Source organism: Manacus candei, unplaced genomic scaffold (assembly GCF_025592945.1).
Source record: "Manacus candei isolate 608988 ecotype Guabito, Panama unplaced genomic scaffold, ASM2559294v1 h1tg000112l, whole genome shotgun sequence".
NCBI classification, from domain to species: domain Eukaryota; kingdom Metazoa; phylum Chordata; class Aves; order Passeriformes; family Pipridae; genus Manacus; species Manacus candei.
Genome location: NW_026138160.1, coordinates 364,658 through 382,867, shown reverse-complemented (window position 1 = coordinate 382,867; position 18,210 = coordinate 364,658). Strand labels below are relative to the sequence as shown.

General features: G+C 55.1%; 5 protein-coding genes and 1 pseudogene across 9 annotated transcripts in view; 3 read left to right on the top strand and 3 right to left on the bottom strand.

Moving 5' to 3' along the window:
* Positions 1 to 1,040, top strand: part of LOC127461719 (feather keratin 1-like) — a 10,657-nt gene extending 9,617 nt beyond the window's left edge. Inside the window, exon 2 of the mRNA XM_051769762.1 lies at positions 693 to 1,040. Within this exon, the coding sequence (XP_051625722.1) occupies positions 713 to 1,018 (306 nt within the window). The 5' untranslated portion in view covers positions 693 to 712 and the 3' untranslated portion in view covers positions 1,019 to 1,040. The remainder of the gene's footprint in view (positions 1 to 692) is intronic.
* Positions 1 to 7,693, top strand: part of LOC127461703 (feather keratin 1-like) — a 38,795-nt gene extending 31,102 nt beyond the window's left edge. Inside the window, exon 2 of the mRNA XM_051769733.1 lies at positions 7,267 to 7,693. Within this exon, the coding sequence (XP_051625693.1) occupies positions 7,267 to 7,592 (326 nt within the window). The 3' untranslated portion in view covers positions 7,593 to 7,693. The remainder of the gene's footprint in view (positions 1 to 7,266) is intronic.
* Positions 1 to 14,088, bottom strand: part of LOC127461702 (feather keratin 1-like) — a 16,866-nt gene extending 2,778 nt beyond the window's left edge. For 2 of the 3 annotated variants that reach the window (XM_051769730.1, XM_051769732.1), the window contains exon 1: positions 12,734 to 14,088. In XM_051769730.1, coding sequence (XP_051625690.1) covers positions 12,734 to 12,917 — 184 coding nt within the window. In that variant the 5' untranslated portion in view covers positions 12,918 to 14,088. Of the gene's footprint in view, positions 1 to 11,992; positions 12,388 to 12,733 lie in introns of those variants that run through there. The other variant, XM_051769731.1, reaches the window with a different exon arrangement.
* Positions 1 to 15,321, bottom strand: part of LOC127461705 (feather keratin 1-like) — a 33,070-nt gene extending 17,749 nt beyond the window's left edge. The window contains exon 1 of one of the 3 annotated variants that reach the window (XM_051769745.1): positions 15,043 to 15,321. Coding sequence is in view for 1 of the 3 variants with exons in the window: in XM_051769743.1 (XP_051625703.1) it covers positions 3,625 to 3,754 (130 nt within the window). In the remaining 2 variants the exon portion in view is untranslated. Of the gene's footprint in view, positions 1 to 1,647; positions 2,942 to 3,624; positions 4,463 to 15,042 lie in introns of those variants that run through there. The other 2 variants (XM_051769743.1, XM_051769747.1) reach the window with 2 other exon arrangements.
* The window catches only part of LOC127461718 (feather keratin Cos1-2-like), a 20,918-nt gene continuing 5,992 nt past the window's right edge, over positions 3,285 to 18,210 (bottom strand). The window contains exon 2 of the mRNA XM_051769761.1: positions 3,285 to 3,624. Coding sequence (XP_051625721.1) covers positions 3,299 to 3,604 — 306 coding nt within the window. The 5' untranslated portion in view covers positions 3,605 to 3,624 and the 3' untranslated portion in view covers positions 3,285 to 3,298. The remainder of the gene's footprint in view (positions 3,625 to 18,210) is intronic.
* On the top strand, positions 14,585 to 15,710 carry LOC127461701 (feather keratin 1-like; annotated as a pseudogene).

Sequence of the window (18,210 nt, the reverse complement as noted above, 5' to 3'; positions counted from 1 at the left end):
TCCTCTGTGGATCCTCATGGTCATGTCAGAAATGAGGAAATGAGATGGCAGCGTTGACAGAAACCAAAACACCACCTGTGGCATAAGGTTGGGTATTTTTGGAGGTGAGTCTATTGGAAAATTGCTGCCCTTGTGCAGTGACTGTGGGCCTGGGGCAGTGCAGGAGCTGTATAAAAGTGAGCTCTTCTCCTCACTCTCTCATCCACTCCTTTACCTCAAATTCATTTGGAAGAAGGTGAGGTTTGAGCCCTTTCTCCTCAGCCTATTCCTCCTTTTGAATATCTCAGAGCATACCTGACCCTTTGTCCTACATTGTTTCATTGGTTAACATATCATGGAAACAAGACTTGGGCATAAGGAGAGTTGGGAGCTTTTGCTTGTTTTCCTCCTCCTCCTCCTCCTCCAGTCCCTACTCTGGGATTTCAGAGCACATTCCAGCCTCTTTGCACCACCTGGTTTCTTGGAACTGTCAGTCATGGGAGAGGGAAGGGGGCCGAAGGTGTGGTATGGAGAGAGGCTGGGGCTTGGCTCAGATGCCTCCTGAGCTATGGGCTGTGTGGGGATTGGATTGGTGGGCAATGCTGCTGCTAGTGGAGTTCATGTGAGCTGAGGGGAAGACCCTGAGTCACAGTGGGGTGACAGGCTGCTCATAAAAACCTCTCATGCTTTGCCTCCCCTGCCCTCTGTCCCAGGTGCAGCTCCAGCCCCAGACATGTCCTGCTACACCCCGTGCCTGCCCTGCCAGCCCTGCGGCCCGACCCCGCTGGCCAACAGCTGCAATGAGCCCTGTGTCAGGCAGTGCCAGGACTCCAATGTCTTCATCCAGCCCTCCCCCGTGGTGGTGACCCTGCCCGGGCCCATCCTCAGCTCCTTCCCACAGAACACCGCCGTGGGATCCTCCACCTCCGCTGCCGTTGGCAGCATCCTCAGCTCTCAGGGAGTGCCCATCAACTCCGGGGGCTTTGGCCTCTCTGGCCTGGGCAGTGGCCTCTGTGGCAGGACCTGCTTCCCCTGCTAAAGCTGCTCCCTGCTCTGGGCTCTCCCCTTGGATCCACCTCTCTTCCCTCCCTTGACTCATTAAATTCTGATGCATCCCAGCCCAGCCTCCGTGTCATCCTTTCCCCGGCAGACACTCTCCCAAGGCACAGATGTTGCCCCAGGGCACAGATGTTGCCCCAGGGGGTTTCTGGGAGGGGCTTCTTGGGGATGGTTTTGCACCATTTGTCAGGCTGGCCCCGAGTGAGCTCTGTCCTGTGTGGAGTGACCCTCTGGTGTCTGAATTTCTGCCTCTTTGCCTCAGGACACAATTACCCTCCACTCTCCACTGACAACCAGATGTTTGCACCGCTTTTCCTTTTCCTCCCTAAGCTCCACTCTGTGACACAAGTTCTCAGCATTGAATGTCTTACTGACCCGACACAGGCACCAGCTTCTCCTCAGACTGCAGGAGAACCTTTCCTAATCACAGGATTCTCAAAGAGAACCACACAGTGCAGGGGCTGCCTTCTCACACACCCACGGGATCATGGAATCATCGATTGATTTTTGTTGGCAGAGACCATTAAAGGCCATCTAATCCAACCCTCCTGCCATGGGCAGGGATATCTGCTACTCCATCACATTACTCCAAGTTCGATCGAACCTGACCTTGAAACACTTCCCCAGATGGGACACCCCATCATTCTCCGGGCAACCTTTTCCAGTGTCTCATCACACTCATCTTCAGTAATTTCTTCCTTATTTCTACCCTATTTCAGTGGAAAACTGTTGTTCCTTTCGCAATCACTGCAGGCCTTGAGAAAACGTCTTTCTCTGACTTCATTATACATCCCCTTTACGTACTCAAAGGCTGCAATAAGATCTCCCCAGAGCAGCTCTTTCTCCTGCCTGAAGAACCTCGACTGCCTCGGCCTTTTTCCACAGAAGGTGTGATGTATCCATCTGATCATGTTTGCAGCCCTTCTCTGGAGCTGCTCTAACAGGTCCATGTTTGTTTTGACCTGAGGACTCCAGACTGGACACAAAGCTGCAGGGGAGGTCAAACAAGAGCAGATAAGAAGCCAAGATTCCCCTCCCTTGACGTGCTGGCCATGTTTGTGTTGGTGCAGCCTAGGACACGATTGAATTTCTGGCCTGAAAGTGCACATTGCTGGCTCATGTCCAGTTTTTAAATCTCCAGTATCCCATGTCTCTTTTAAAGGTCTGCTCTCAGTCCTTTGTTCTCCCAGACTGTTCTGATACTGTGGATTTCCTCAATGCAATTTTCCTGGGAAAATTTCTGGAGAGGAAGAGGCAGGGAGAAGCGCAGAGGAAGGAGAGATGAAGGGGGTGTGGGCTGAGTGTCTCCAAGGGCTTTCCAGGAGCTCTCCAGAGCAGGGCAGTGACAGCAGCACAGGCTGCAGGGAAGTTTGCACATGATGAAGAGGAGATGCTGCACTGCTGCAGGACACAGCTGGGCGTGATGACATATGTCCATCCAGAGGCCAGATGGGAAGTTGGCTGTGTCGTAGCCAACCCTGTCACATCATTCCGTCTCTGAAAAGCTGGGCCCAGAGAAGGTGCTTTTGTGGTAACATCATCAAAACAGGCACAACTCCCAGGGCTGTCCCTGGACACAAAGACTGTCACCAACATCCTGGGCTTTCCGAGTAGGACCACAGCCAGGACACTGATGGCAGCAAAGATCCCCCTCTGCTCAGCACTGCCCAGATGGCACCTGGCATGTTGTGCTGCCTGTTGGAGGGGAGTGCAAGGAAAAGCTCAACCAAGAGAAGCCAAATATATGAAATACACTGGCCAGCATGGTGAGTGGGCTGGAACACTTTCCTGGGGATGAGAGGCTGAGGACACGGGGTTTGCTGAGAAGAGAGAAGAGAATGCTTTGATGGGATAACTAAAATAATTTGTGGAGTAGCTGTGGTCATTGCACAGTGTCAGGTAATTCTTCCGGGTACAGAGAGGCAGAGAAATTCAGAAAGGTGACCTCAAATATGACTAATCAGTGCTGTGTTAACATAATCAATGCTATGCTGACAACCATGGCAATACCATCCCTAACGACCCCCTCCCAGAACCGCACAGCAACACCTCTCTCCCTGGCCATGTTGGATGAGGATCTGCAGGGGAAAGGACGACACAGAGGCGTGGGCTGGGATGCAGGAGAACTTTAATGAGTCCAAAGATTAGAAAGAAGTCACTCTGAGTGGAGATCTCAGTGAAGAGAGCACTGATGCTCTATCCCTGGGCTTGTACCATCCTGTGTGTCCCTGGGTTCCTTGCAGGGCCAGGGCCAGCAGCTTTAGCAGGGAAAGCAGGTCCTGCCACAGAGGCCACTGCCCAGGCCAGAGAGGCCAAAGCCCCCGGAGTTGATGGGCACTCCCTGAGAGCTGAGGATGCTGCCAACGGCAGCGGAGGTGGAGGATCCCACGGCGGTGTTCTGTGGGAAGGAGCTGAGGATGGGCCCGGGCAGGGTCACCACCACGGGGGAGGGCTGGATGGCCACAGTGGAGTCCTGGCACTGCCTGACACAGGGCTCATTGCAGCTGTTGGCCAGCGGGGTCGGGCCGCAGGGCTGGCAGGGCAGGCACGGGGTGTAGCAGGACATGTCTGGGGCTGGAGCTGCACCTGGGACAGAGGGTGGGGGAGGCAGAGCACAGGGGTGAGTGAGGGGAGTCTCTTGGCCCACCATGACGAAAAAAAGACAAAAGAAGGAAAAGAGAGCACGAGGCTGCTTAGAGAGGCCCACCAGCATCATTTTCCCCTCAGCCCCTGAAGCCCCACGAGAGACCAAGCTCAGGGACTTCTCCGTGTGGACTATGGCTCAGGAGACACCTCAGCCAAAACCCAGCCTCTCCCCGGGCACACCTTCTGCCCCCTTCCCTCTCCCATGACAGGCAGTTCTCAGAACCCAAATGAGACCAAAAGGACAGGATAGACTTAGAAACTCCAAAGGAGGAGGAAAAGAAAGGGCTTCAGATTCACCTGGATCCCAAGGAGCTGGAAGCGAGTGGAGTGAATGTGAGAGTGAGGAGAAGGTCCTGCTTTTATGCTGCTCCTGCCCTGCCCCAGGCCCACAGTCACGGCACAAGGACAGTAATTTTCCAGCACATTCATCTCCAAAGCAAAGCATCCCACCTAATGCCACAGGGTGTTCTGGTTTCCAGCAATGCTGCCACCTCATTTCCTCATTTCTGATGGGCTTGCTCTGTGCTGCAGCTTTTTTCATGTGCTGCCTTGACAGGCCTAAGGATCCCCTGGATCAGAATGTGTCCCTGCAGGCAGAAGATGTGCCCCCACGTGCTGGAGGGTCCCATGCAGGCAGGGGATGTTGACTCAGGGCACTGACCTGCAGGGAGAGGCCCAGCCCTGCCCTGCACTGCCCAGAGCAGCAGAGCACCCAAAGGCTCCTCTTCCCACAGCACATCCCACGGGCTTCTCTCTCCTCCCTCTCAGCTCACTCCAGTGCTCACTGGTCACTGCTGCTCCAGGCAAATGCTTTCCTCTCTCTCCCTCCTCACGACCTTGGTTCACAGAGAACCTTTGCCAGGCTGTCTGAGTGTTCCAGGCTTAGGTCAGGAAGCCAAAGCCCACCTGGAGTTGAATCAGCAAAGCCTGCGGAGGGAAACAAGATCTTCCCCACAGGGCAGCAGCCAAAGGGAGGCTTGAGCCAGGGCTGCCTGGGGCAGCTTCACTGCGTGCAGGGCTTGGAGGAAAGGGGCAGGTACTCCAGGGCTGCTGGGCCATGGTCTTTACTGGCAAGATTTGCTGTCTCAGGGTCAGGCTCCTGCTATTCCTCACAAGGTGTGGAGCAGGGAAGACTTCCAGAGCAGAGCAGGCTCAGGTGTGGGAACCTTTAAACAGCCTGGCCAACATGAGTGTGTGTGACCTGGTGATGGGCACACGAGTGCTGGTGTCAGGGAGAGGCCTCCCTGAGCTCCCCTTTGGAAGTGCTGGCACTCAGGGAATGCAGCTGAGCACTGGGAGAAAGACAACGAGCATCCTGACTTCTGAAACAGGGCATGGCTGCAGGTCTCCAGGGGCTGGCAGGAGGGACACAAAGTCCAGCTGGCAGACACTCCCCGCTGGGGCTCCACAGGCTCCAGGCTGGGGCCAGCAGTGTTTAACCCCCTTGTGCAAAGTCCTGCAGGGCTGGAGGGACAAACTCCTGCCCCACGCTGGGCTGGGGCTGAGGGGCAGCCACAGAGCTTTGCACCAGAGGACGTGGGTCCTGGGGGGCACCAGGACACAGCCTTGAGCCCTGGTGGAAATGGCATCCAACAGCATCCTGGGTGGCCTTGGGACGGGGTTTGCCATCAGCCTGTGGAATGGGATCCCTCTTCTCTGCTCCACGGTGCTCAGGAAACAGCTGCCACCAAGAGCAGCTGCCCGGTGTGAGAGAGGCACGGACATACTGGTACCAGTCCAGCAAAGGGCCTCAGAGCCCAGGGAGTGACTGGAGCCCCTGGGACAGGAGGGGCTGCCTGAGGTGGGCTTGTCCCCCTGGAGGAGAGAGGGCATCTGGGCACACTTCCCAGGAATGGGAAAAAGAGCTGCTGGGAGGGAGTCCAGAACTCAGAGCCAGACTCTCCTGAGTCCTATCCAGTGGAGATGGGAATCTGGTAAATGGGATGCTAAGGAGGTATCCGTGAAGCAGAAAAAAGTTCGAAAAACTGGCAGCACCTTTGGCACTTCAAGAGGTCAAAGTTCATGAAAGGTCCAGGCAAAATAAAGGAAAACGAGAGGAGACACTGACAGAGGGGAGGGAATGGACACAGAGGCCTCATCTTTCTGGTCAAAGAGACCAGGCTGTGGAGGGGAGCTCTCCTGGATGCTCAGGAGATGAAAGAAGGGGTTTTTCAAAGCACCTGCCCACTGGCTGGGACTCATCCCTGGCTCTCAATCTCTGTGTCTTCTGCTGGGCATTGGCCCTTTCCCACAACCCAGAAGCTTCCTCAGCCTAGAGAACAACCCAACCCAGCACCACTGGACAGGCAGGAAAACCTTCTTCATGTCCCCAACACGTGAGAGCTGCAGGGAAACTGCAGCTCCACGTGCCTGGGGATGCTCAGGGAGGGGACGTGCCCAGAAGGGCCCCGGGTACAAACCCAGCTCTCACACTACACCAAGCAGTGATGCTCTTCCTGCCCTGCAGACATGGAGGCAGCGGGGACGCATCCCAGGAGGGCAAAGGAATGCCTTCAGTAGGCAAATTGCCTGGGATGGACTCTCCCTACCCCTGGCGAGTCACGCTTTGATTTCGGGGTTGGCCTTGTGTCAGCCTTTTGGTGTTGGCCAAGCCAGGAGTGTGTGCTGTCTGCAGGTTTGAGTCCCATGGGGGGCAAATTCCCCCCCAGCAAGGGCAGCTCCATGAGAACATCGGTGCTTGGCAGCACTTCCAAAGGTCAGGAGTGTCTCAGGACTGACTATGTGTATTGGAAAAGTGTCCTGTGCTTGTGTGTCATCCAGGTCAGGGTGCAAAGCCTTCAACTAAAGTGCATTGTGGGGTGAGGAGAGAGGAAGAAAGAAGGCACTGTCCTTAGATCCAAGGTAGTGTGGAGGTACCCAACAGCACAGGGTTCTACTTGAGACTTGATTCCTGCCCATAATCATTGAATTATTGAATCAGAGACAAAATATGACTGGAAAAGACTCTTAAGATCATTAAGTCCAACCATTGCTCATGTTCCTGCAACAAAAATCCTTGAGTTTCTTGTACCACTACATAAAAGGAATCTCCATCACCCGGTGGAAATGTCAGAAATGAGGAAATTAAATGGAAACATTGACAGAAGCCAAAACACAGCCTGCAGCATTAGGTGGGATAGTTTGCTTTGGAGGTGAGTCTGTTGGAAAATTAATGCCCTGTGCAGTGACTGTGGGCCTGGGGCAGTGCAGGAGAAGTATAAAAGCAGGCCCTTGTCCTCACTCTCTCATCCACTCCTCTCAACTCCATCTCCTTGGCATTAAGGTGTGTTTGGAGAGCTTTCTCCTCCTTGTGCTGCATTTCAAAGCACATACATTATCTCTGGCTGGGTACTGGGACTTCTTACCGTGGGTGAGGGAAGGAGGCAGAAGATGTGGCATAGGGAGAGACTGGGGCTTGTCTGAGGTGTCTCTTGAGCTACTGGTTAGGTGGGGATCTCCATGAACTTCATCATGACTTGAGGAGTCTTCTGGGCTGAGCAAAAGAGGGTCAATCTAATGGTGGGGCGACAGGCTGCTCCTCACCCATCTACCCTGCTCTGCTTCCCCTGCCCTCTGTCCCAGGTGCAGCTCCAGCCCCAGACATGTCCTGCTACACCCCGTGCCGGCCCTGCCAGCCCTGCGGCCCGACCCCGCTGGCCAACAGCTGCAATGAGCCCTGTGTCAGGCAGTGCCAGGACTCCACTGTGGTCATCCAGCCCTCCCCCGTGGTGGTGACCCTGCCCGGGCCCATCCTCAGCTCCTTCCCACAGAACACCGCCGTGGGATCCTCCACCTCCGCTGCCGTTGGCAGCATCCTCAGCTCTCAGGGAGTGCCCATCAACTCCGGGGGCTTTGGCCTCTCTGGCCTGGGCAGTGGCCTCTGTGGCAGGACCTGCTTCCCCTGCTAAAGCTGCTCCCTGCTCTGGGCTCTCCCCTTGGATCCACCTCTCTTCCCTCCCTTGACTCATTAAATTCTGCTGCATCCCAGCCCATGCCTCCGTGTCATCCTTTCCCCTGCAGACACTCTCCCAAGAATCATAGAATCAGACGGGTTGGAAGGGACCTCTGAGATCATCAAGTCCAACCCTTGATCCACTACCACCACAGTTGCTAGACCATGGCACTAAGTGCCACGTCCAACCTCATCTTAAAAACCTCCAGGGACGGAGAATCCACCACTTCCCTGGGCAGCCCATTCCAGTGTCTGATTACCCTCTCTGTAAAGAATTTCTTTCTAATATCTAACCTAAACCTCCCCTGGTGCAGCTTAAGGCCATGCCCTCTTGTCCTACTGCTGATTGCCTGGGAGAAGAGACCAACCCCCACCTGCCTACAACCTTCTCTCAGGTAGATGTAGAGAGCGATGAGGTCTCCCCTGAGCCTTCTCTTCTCCAGGCTGAACAGCCCCAGCTCCCTCAGCCTCTCCTCATAGGACTTGTGTTCAAGTCCCTTCACCAGCCTCGTTGCCCTTCTCTGCACCTGCTCCAGCCCCTCAATATCCTTCCTGAACTGAGGGCCCAGAACTGGACACAGCACTCCAGGTGAGGCCTCACCAGTGCTGAATCCAGGGCAAGAATCACTTCCCTGGTCCTGCTGCCACACTGTTCCTGAGCCAGGCCAGGATTCATTGGCCTTCTTGGCCACCTGGGCACACTGTTGGCTCATGTTCAGCTTCCTGTCAATCAGCACTCCCAGGTCCCTTTCTGCCTGGCTGCTCTCCAACCACTCTGTGCCCAGCCTGTAGCAATGCAGTGGGTTGTTGTGGCCAAAGTGCAGGACCCGGCACTTGGCCTGGTTGAACCTCATCCTGTTGGAATCAGCCCAACTCTCCAGCCTGTCCAGGTCCCTCTGCAGAGCCCTCCTGCCTTCCAGCAGATCAACACTCCCCCCCAGCTTGGTGTCATCTGCAAATTTGCTAATGATGGACTCAATCCCCTCATCTAAATCATCAGTAAAGATATTAAACAGAACTGGGCCCAACACTGATCCCTGGGGACACCACTGGTGACCGACTGCCAGCTGGATGCAGCACTGTTCACCAGCACTCTCTGGGCCCGGCCCTCCAGCCAGTTCCTAACCCAGCACAGAGTGCCCCTGTCCAAGCCGTGGGCTGCAGCTTTCTCAGGAGTATATTATGGGAGACAGTGTCAAAGGCTTTGCTGAAGTCCAGACAGACACATCCACACCTTCCCCTCATCCACCAGGTGGGTCACCTGATCATAAAGGAGATCAGGTTGGTCAGACAGGACCTGCCCTTCCGTGCTGGCTGCGTCTGATCCCTTGTCCATCCTGTAGGTGCTGTGTGATTGCACTTAGGATGATCTGCTCCATAACCTTGCCAGGCACTGAGCTCAGGTTGACAGGTCTGTAGTTTCCCGGGTCCTCCTTCCGGCTCTTTTTGTGGATTGGTGTGACATTCTCCAACTTCCAATCATCTGGGACCTCCCCAGTGAGCCAGGACTGTTGGTAAATGATGGAGAGCAGCTTGGCAAGCTCTCTCACCAGCTCCCTCATCACCCTTGGGTGGATCCCATCTGGTCCCATAGACTTGTGAGGATCCAAGTGGCTCAGCAGGTCGCTGATTGTTTCCTCCTTGATTACAGGGGGACTATTCAGCTTCATATTCCTATCTATATCCAAGGCACAGATGTTGCCCCAGGGGGTTTCTGGGAGGGGCTTCTTGGGGATGGTTTTGCACCATTTGTCAGGCTGGCCCCGAGTGAGCTCTGTCCTGTGTGGAGTGACCCTCTGGTGTCTGAATTTCTGCCTCTTTGCCTCAGGACACAATTACCCTCCACTCTCCACTGACAACCAGATGCTTGCACAGCTTTTCCTTTTCCTCCCTAAGCTCCACTCTGTGACACAAGTTCTCAGCATTGAATGTCTTACTGACCCAACACAGGCACCAGCTTCTCCTCAGACCACAGGAGAACCTTTCCTAATCACAGGATTCTCAAAGAGAACCACACAGTGCAGGGGCTGCCTTCTCACACACCCACAGGATCATGGAATCGATTGATTTTTGTTGGCAGAGACTGATATAGGTCATCCAATCCAACCCTCCTGTCATAGGCAGGGATATCTCAATTCCATCTCCCCCATTTCAGTTTAAAACCATTGTTGCTTGTCCTGTCACTACAGGTCTCCATATAATTAATGTCTCTCTCCAACTTCCTTATACACCCCCTTGACATATTGGAAGGCCACATTAAGATCTCCCCAAAGCTGCTCTTCTCCTGCCTTAAAAGCCTCAGCTCCTTCAGCCTTTCTCCATAGCAGGGTTGGTTTATCTGTGTGATCATTTTTGCAGCCCTTCTCTGCAGGACAGCTCTCCATCCATCTACCCCACTGTCTCTGTTGATATTGAGGATTGTCTCAAAGTAGTTGCAGGACCTTGGACTTGTTGAAGTTTCCAAGTTCCACCTGGAATCATTCCTCTAGTCTCTCAACATCCCTCTGGATTGGAACCCTTTCCTCAGGTGTAGCTATTGCTCCCCTCAGCTTGGGGTCATTGCTGAGAATCACAGGATCATTAAGGTTGGAAAAAACCTTCAAGATCACCACATCCATCCCTTGACCCAAAACCCCTAAGCCAAATAAACCATATCACAAAGGGCTATGAGGGTGCACCCAGTCCCACTATCTATGTCATGGGTGAACATACCAAACAGCATTGGTTCCAGGATGGACCCCTGGAGGACACCAGTCATCACTGGTTTCCATTCAGACCTTGATCCCTTGACCCAAAACGCCGCACATTCAGCCAAAATGCCCCTTGGCCTCAGTGCTTGTGCTGCAGAAGGGACATGTGGCCACTGTGACATTGGTTGAGAAGCCTGGGCTCTGGAAGGCCTTGGGAGAACAGAAGCCAAATAAACTCCTGGGAAGACCACAGAAGTAGAAAGGAAAAGATTGGAGAAGCATCTGTTCCTCTTCCCCCGGCTGCCATCGCTCTGTGGGAGGGGCTCAAGCACAAAATGGCTTCAGAGGACAACAGGAGAGGGAATGAGGGAACCAGGATATGCTGGCACTGGCTGGGATTGAGGTCACTGTCTTCAGAGCAGACAGGACAGATGACCTCAGCTGACCAAAGGGTTATTCTCTGTCATATGGAATCACAGAATCACAGAATCTTTCTGTTGGAGAATCTCTCTAAGATCAAGGAGTCCAACCATTAACCCAGCACTGCCACGTTCAGCCCTAGACCCTATCCCCAAGTGTCACATTTACACATCTTTTAAGTCCCTCCAGGGATGGTGACTCCACCACTGCCCTTGGCACATATCACACCATGCTCAGCAATAAAGCTCTGGGCATTTTCCCAATGGAGCCATTCTTGGACACTGCCTGGGCACTGGGCTGCTGGTGCCAGGTACAGGGGGATTGCCTTTGAACCACTTTTTTTTTTTTTCTCTTTTGGCCCATTCCTTCTTAAACTGTCCTGAACTTCCACCCAGGGTATCTCACTCTCCTGCCCTCCCAGTTCTCCCCCATCCCACTGGGACAGTGGATCTAGAGCAGAGCTGCTCGGTGCTCCGTGCTGACTGGGTTAAACACACCCACACAGGCCCCCAGCCTGTGCATCTCCCCCTTGCCCTGCTCATTCCCTGACTGTGCCCAGGCCTTCCTGGGGGAGCCTGAGGACCTGGGACTTCCTGAGTGTAGGTAAAAAAAATCTTTAGGGGGAGACTGAAAATCATTTTTCTCAGAGTTATAGTCACTGGAGAGCATCTTGTCATGCTCTCCAGCCCCAGATAAGTAGAGAAGGTTAAAAAACAGAGTTACCTAACACGTGACTAAGAATACTCAAAGTCAGCCTGTATTAACACCCAACAGAGGCTGAGCACAACCAACCCCAACAAGCCCCTCCCAAAACCAGCCCCAAGCAGCGAGTCTCTTTCTGGGCAAGTCAGGAGAGGATTTGAAGGTGAAATGATGGGACAAAGACATGGATTGCAATGCAGAAAATCTTTAATAAGTCAAACCAGGAAAATTAATTTGATCCAAGTAGAGGTCCCAGTACAAGGAGCACCGGAGAAAAACAACAGCCAGAGTCATTGCAGTGGACACCAAACCAGCTGTCCACCTTACTGATCCAGAGAGGGAACAGGGCCAGCAGGTCCTCCCCAGGCTGGTTCTGTGGGGCTGAGAGCCCACAGGAGCACAAGGGAACAAGGACACAGGAGGCAAAGGAGAGAGTGGCAGAGGGCAGAGGCAGGGCTGGGCCGTGCTTGCCCAGAGCCCAGGCTGGCCCCGTCCTTCTGCAAGGGCTGCTGGGCTCGCTCAGCCACTCTGGAAGCAGAAGCCGATGCTGCGTCCCCAGGGCGGTTCCATCCTGTGTGTCCCTGGGTTCCTTGCAGGGCCAGGGCCAGCAGCTTTAGCAGGGGAAGCAGGTCCTGCCACAGAGGCCACTGCCCAGGCCAGAGAGGCCAAAGCCCCCGGAGTTGATGGGCACTCCCTGAGAGCTGAGGATGCTGCCAACGGCAGCGGAGGTGGAGGATCCCACGGCGGTGTTCTGTGGGAAGGAGCTGAGGATGGGCCCGGGCAGGGTCACCACCACGGGGGAGGGCTGGATGACCACAGTGGAGTCCTGGCACTGCCTGACACAGGGCTCATTGCAGCTGTTGGCCAGCGGGGTCGGGCCGCAGGGCTGGCAGGGCCGGCACGGGGTGTAGCAGGACATGTCTGGGGCTGGAGCTGCACCTGGGACAGAGGGCAGGGGAAGCAGAGCAGGGTAGATGGGTGAGGAGCAGCCTCTCACCCCACCACAGGGGACCCAAGGCCTGAGTTGGACAGGAGAGCTGAAGGCTGTTGATGGAGGCTCACAAGTTCTTCCCCTCAGACAAAGCCCAGCAGCAGCTCAAGCCCAGCAAGGGCCCCAACCAGCCCAGAGCTGTGGGGACGCTTTGGCCAAGACTCAGCAGTCACACACCTTCTACTTCTTTCCCTCCCCCACCACAAGCACTTCCAAGACCCCCCATGGGACAAAGTGCCAGGTCTGTGCTGTGAAATGCCAGAGGAGAAAATGGAGAATGGGCTTCAAACTCACCTTGTTCCCAAGGAGATGGAGGCGAGTGGAGGGAATGTGGGAGTAGGGAGAAGAGCCTGCTTTTATACTGCTCCTGCACTGCCCCAGGCCCACAGTCGCTGCACCAGGGCAGTAATTTTCCAACAGACTCATCTCCAAAGCAAACTACCCAGTGCAGTGGCACAGATTCAGGTTTTGTTTCCATCTATGCTGCCATTTCATTTCCTCATTTCTGGCATTCCTGTCCTGCTTTGCAGGATCCTTTCATGTCCTGTGCTGGGAAGCCAAAGGATGTCCCAGGCAGAATCCTGTCAGTGGAAGCAGAAGTTGTCTCCTTAGTGCCGGAGGTGTTGTCTTGGGGCAGTGAAAAGCAACTCTTTGCAATACCCTTTGCAGGAAGAGGCCCAGGTCTGTCCCTCACTGCACACGTTCAGAAGAGCGTCCAAAAGCTGTGTTTTGGGGACATGTCACTCACTTCTCTCTCTTCCCTCTCTCTCACCTCTCCCCACACATCACGAGCTGTGGCATCTCCAGGCAGCCAGGCTGTGCCAGTGGTTCCAGGGCTCTTCCTCTTGGTGCCCTTTGCTCTGGGGAGGAGGTTTGACAGGCTGAGAATCCAGGGTGGGGTTAGGAAAGCCAAAGACCACCTGGCACTGATTAAATCAGGCCAAGCACATGGAGGGCAACAAGGTGGTCTTCTCCAGGCAGGTCATCAGCAAAGGGGGGCTTGGCCAAAGGCAGGCCCAGTGGTGAACAGGGCACCTTCCCTGAGGGCAAGGGATACAGGAAAGCTGGAGATACTCAAAGGCTTCTTGTTCTTATTCTTTACTGTCAGGACTTTCTGTCAGGAATTCAAGCTCCTGAAAGTCCTTGGAACATCTGGATCTTCCCCACAGTAGAACAAGATCAGGCAGGGGGAACTGTCCTGCACCTGGAAAGGAAGAACCTCTTGCATCAGGATGGACTGGGGACAGAACTACAGATCTTAGAGCCCACAGACCTCCTCCTGGGAGATCTGACCGTGGGGTAGGGTCAGCTGTGGGGAGAGACTTGGATGTTGGAAGGGGACAGACACACAGGCCTCCCCTGCCTGGCCAAGAAGACTGTGCTGCAGTGAGGAGCCCTCACCAGTGTGCTGTGGAGGGAAAGAAAGAGTTGTAGAAAATGACTCCCTACAGGCTGGGACCCTTCCCTGGTTCAGAGGTGGTACATCTCTTCCTGGCATTAGGGCTTCAGCACACCTCCCCTGCCACTCCCCAAGGGCCTCCTCAGCCTGAAACCAAATCCAGCACCATTGGGGAGCCAAGGAAACTTCCCCCAGCTCCGCAGGGAGTGAGGCCTGGCAGGACCCTGAACGGACCCGGGGATGCTCAGGGAGGGGATTTCTCAGAAGGGCCCTGGGTAACTCTCACACTACGCCAAGCAGTGATGCTCTTCCTGCCCTGCAGACATGGAGGCAGCTGGGACGCATCCCAGGAGGGCAAAGGAATGCCTTCAGTAGGCAAATTTCCTGGGATGGACTCTCCCTACCCCTGGCGAGTCACGCTTTGATTTGGGGTTGGCCTTTTGGTGTTGGGCCAAGCCAGGAGTGTGTGCTGTCTGCAGGCTTGTGTCCCATGCGGGGGCAAATTCCCCTCCAGCAAGGGCAGCTCCATTCCAGGCCCCTGGAAAACCATTTTCAAGCACTGGGCTGTGCCCAGACCCACAGCTCCAGGCAGCCCCAAAGGCCATTGCCCTCAGCCTGCCCTGCGTTGGCAGCACTGCCCAGGATTGGGAGCAGCCACGGGACTGAGAGCGTGAACTGGAAAAGGGGCCAGTGCCTCATCCAGCTCAGGGTGTAAAGTGTGCAGCCAAAGGGCCTAGTGGGGGGAGGAGAGGGGGAGGAAGAAAGTGCTGTCCCACGAGCCAACAGAGTCCTCAGGGAGTGAGGAAGTACCCAACACCACAGGGCTCCACCTCAGCCTGGATTGCTGCCCGTACGGATTTGTTCCTGCACGAGAAGTCCTTGGGCTTCTCATCCCAGGACATGAAAGGAATCTCCAGGACCCAATGGGCCTGTCAGCAACAAGGAAATGAAATGGCAGCAGGGACAGAAACCAAAACACAGCCTGTGGCATTAGGTGGGATAGTTTGCTTTGGAGATGAGTCTGTTGGAAAATTACTGCCCTGTGCAGTGACTGTGGGCCTGGGGCAGTGCAGGAGCAGTATAAAAGCAGGCCCTTGTCCTTGCTCTCTCAGCCACTCCATTCACTCCATCTCCTTGGGAACAAGGTGAGTCTGAAGCTTTTTCTCATCCTTCTCCTCTTCCCAGGGGATTTCTCAGTCCATACCAGCTTCTTTGTTCCATGAAGGTTCTGGCCATGGGTGAGGGAAGGGGGCAGAAGGTGCAATGTGGGGAAAGGTTGGGGCTTGTCTGAGGAGTCTCCAGGGCTCTGGGCCGGGCCGGGATCTCCCTTGGTTGCTCTTGGCAGGGCTCTTCTGGGGAAAAGGAGAAGCCTGTGGGTCTCTCTACACAGCCCCCAGGTCTTGCCTCCAGTTCATGCCTTGGGTCCCCTGTGGTGGGGTGAGAGGCTGCTCCTCACCCATCTACCCTGCTCTGCTTCCCCTGCCCTCTGTCCCAGGTGCAGCTCCAGCCCCAGACATGTCCTGCTACACCCCGTGCCGGCCCTGCCAGCCCTGCGGCCCGACCCCGCTGGCCAACAGCTGCAATGAGCCCTGTGTCAGGCAGTGCCAGGACTCCACTGTGGTCATCCAGCCCTCCCCCGTGGTGGTGACCCTGCCCGGGCCCATCCTCAGCTCCTTCCCACAGAACACCGCCGTGGGATCCTCCACCTCCGCTGCCGTTGGCAGCATCCTCAGCTCTCAGGGAGTGCCCATCAACTCCGGGGGCTTTGGCCTCTCTGGCCTGGGCAGTGGCCTCTGTGGCAGGACCTGCTTCCCCTGCTAAAGCTGCTGGCCCTGGCCCTGCAAGGAACCCAGGGACACACAGGATGGAACCGCCCTGGGGACGCAGCATCGGCTTCTGCTTCCAGAGTGGCTGAGCGAGCCCAGCAACCCTTGCAGAAGGACGGGGCCAGCCTGGGCTCTGGGCAAGCACGGCCCAGCCCTGCCTCTGCCCTCTGCCACTCTCTCCTTTGCCTCCTGTGTCCTTGTTCCCTTGTGCTCCTGTGGGCTCTCAGCCCCACAGAACCAGCCTGGGGAGGACCTGCTGGCCCTGTTCCCTCTCTGGATCAGGAAGATGGGATCTCTGCCACAGCCATGGACACACACTGTTGTCTGCCCATAGTTCTTCCTGCGCTGGATTCCCCACTCCGACCGACCTCATTTTCATCTTTTCACTGATTAAAGTTCTATTGCATCCCAGCTCATGTCTCTGTGTCATCCTTTCCCCTGCAGATGCTCTCCCAAGATGTCCAGGGAGAGAGGGGATCCTCAGGGATGTTTCTGAGAGTATTTTTGGGGATGCTTGTGCAATGCGTATTGGCACAATGATTGGTACTTGAAAGGCTGTGGGAAGACTTTCCAAAGTATCCATCCTTTGGAGAATGCCTGAGCGTCAACCTGGTGGTGCAAGGCGGTGTGTGATGACCTTCCAGTCCCTTTGTTTTTCCTCCTTTTTGTTTTCCCCTGATCTCAAACCCAGGGTATCCCACTCTCTTGCTCTCCCAGTTCTCCCCCATCCCACTGGGACAGTGGATCTAGAGCAGAGCTGCTCGGTGCTCAGCGCTGACTGGGTTAAACACACCCACACAGGCCCCCAGCCTGTGCATCTCCCCCTTGCCCTGCTCATTCCCTGTCTGTGCCCAGGCCTTCCTGGGAATGTTTTTGGGGAGAGAGAGCCCAGGGAGACACAGAGCAGGAAGAGAGGCAGCGGGTATGGGCTGAGTGTCTCAAAGGGCTGTCCAGGAGCAGCTGAGGAAGGGCAGTGGCTGAACTGCTGCAGGACACAGCTGAGCAGGGGGACACGTGTCCACCCAGAGCCCTCAATGGCAGCTGACTGGGACCCCCCAGCCCTGAGTGCTGACACCTCCCTCAGCCCCTGGCAAGCAGCAGCCCCAGAGCAGGGCCAGGGAAAGGGGCTCCTGCAGTGACCCCATGAGAATAGAAGCCACTGGCCCAATGTGCCCAGACCCCGAGGACTGTCCTGAACCCCCTGGGCTGTGTGAGCAGGAGTGTGACCAGGAGATCCATGGGAGCCACGATGCTGCTCTGCTCAGCACTCACCTCGTGGCATCCAGGACTCTGCTCTGACACAAGGAAAGATGTAGTACAAGAAAGCCCTTGACCGAGGGAGTTCAGCAGAAGATTTCCAGGATTGTGAGGAGCTGGAGCACCTCCCTGAGTAGGACATGCTGAGGGTATGAGACTTGCTGAGTGTGAAGGGGAGGCTTTAGGGGGAGACTTGAGAGCAGATTTGGAGTAGCTCTGGTGAGGTGCCTCAGAAGACAGATCCAGGCTCAACACTGTGGCAGTGCATGGCTGGAGGACTAGAGACACTGGACTCACACTGAAAGATGAGAGGCTGGGACTAAATAGATGGAAAATGTTCTTCATCGAGGGGAGGATGAAGCAGTGGAATAATTGCTTGGGAAGGTTGTGCAGTTGCCCTCCTTGGATGGTCATGGCTGACTGAGCTGGGAACAATGGGTTGGGCCCAATGATCTCTGCAGGTTCTTTCCACCCTGACTATGGAATGATCCTACAGACCCTGGGCCAGCCTGTGCCTCTGCCCACTGGGGTAAGGCCAGCAATGAGGAAGGGGGGCTCCGCTTCACGGTGAGGACACAGGCAGTGTGAGGAGCTCTGTGGAATGCTTCATTGAGGGAAACAAAGGATTGCAAAAAACATCCCTGCACCAACTTAAAGACCACAAACCTGTGGCCTCTAGCTCTTGGGACACAGTCTTCCTGAAGATGGTGTGGTGGTATGTTCCCTTCCTGTTTTCATGCTTTTATTTCCACCTCACCCCACAACTCTGATCCTCAATGCTATTGCTAGGACAGGATCTCCTGGGCTTTCCTGGGAAGGTATTCCCTCTGTCTTATCAATAACACATTCATCCCTCCTCCCTCGGACTGCTTGTGTTACAGGGATGAGCTTACCAAGGCAAAAGACAAGGTGAGCACAACAAACAGATGTTAGACATTGAACTTCACTGGTCACTCCATCCCCAAATAGACAGAGACCTTTAAAAACCAGCAGGTACACACAATTCCTGACTGAGTAGCCTCACTGCGAAACCGCGTTGACAAACACTGCACAGCCTTTTCCAACAACCCCCTCCCAGAACCACTCCTAGACAACACCATTTCCCCTGGGCATGTTAGGAGAATGTCTTCAGGGGAAAGGATGACACAGAGACATGAGCTGGGATGCAGCAGAAGTTTATTGAGTTAAAAGAGGGAAAAAAGGTTGCTCTGAGTGGAGACCTCAGCTCAGGGAGCACCAGGGGTAGGGAATCTCTCTCCCTTGGATCTGGCAGACATCCCACCAGGAGT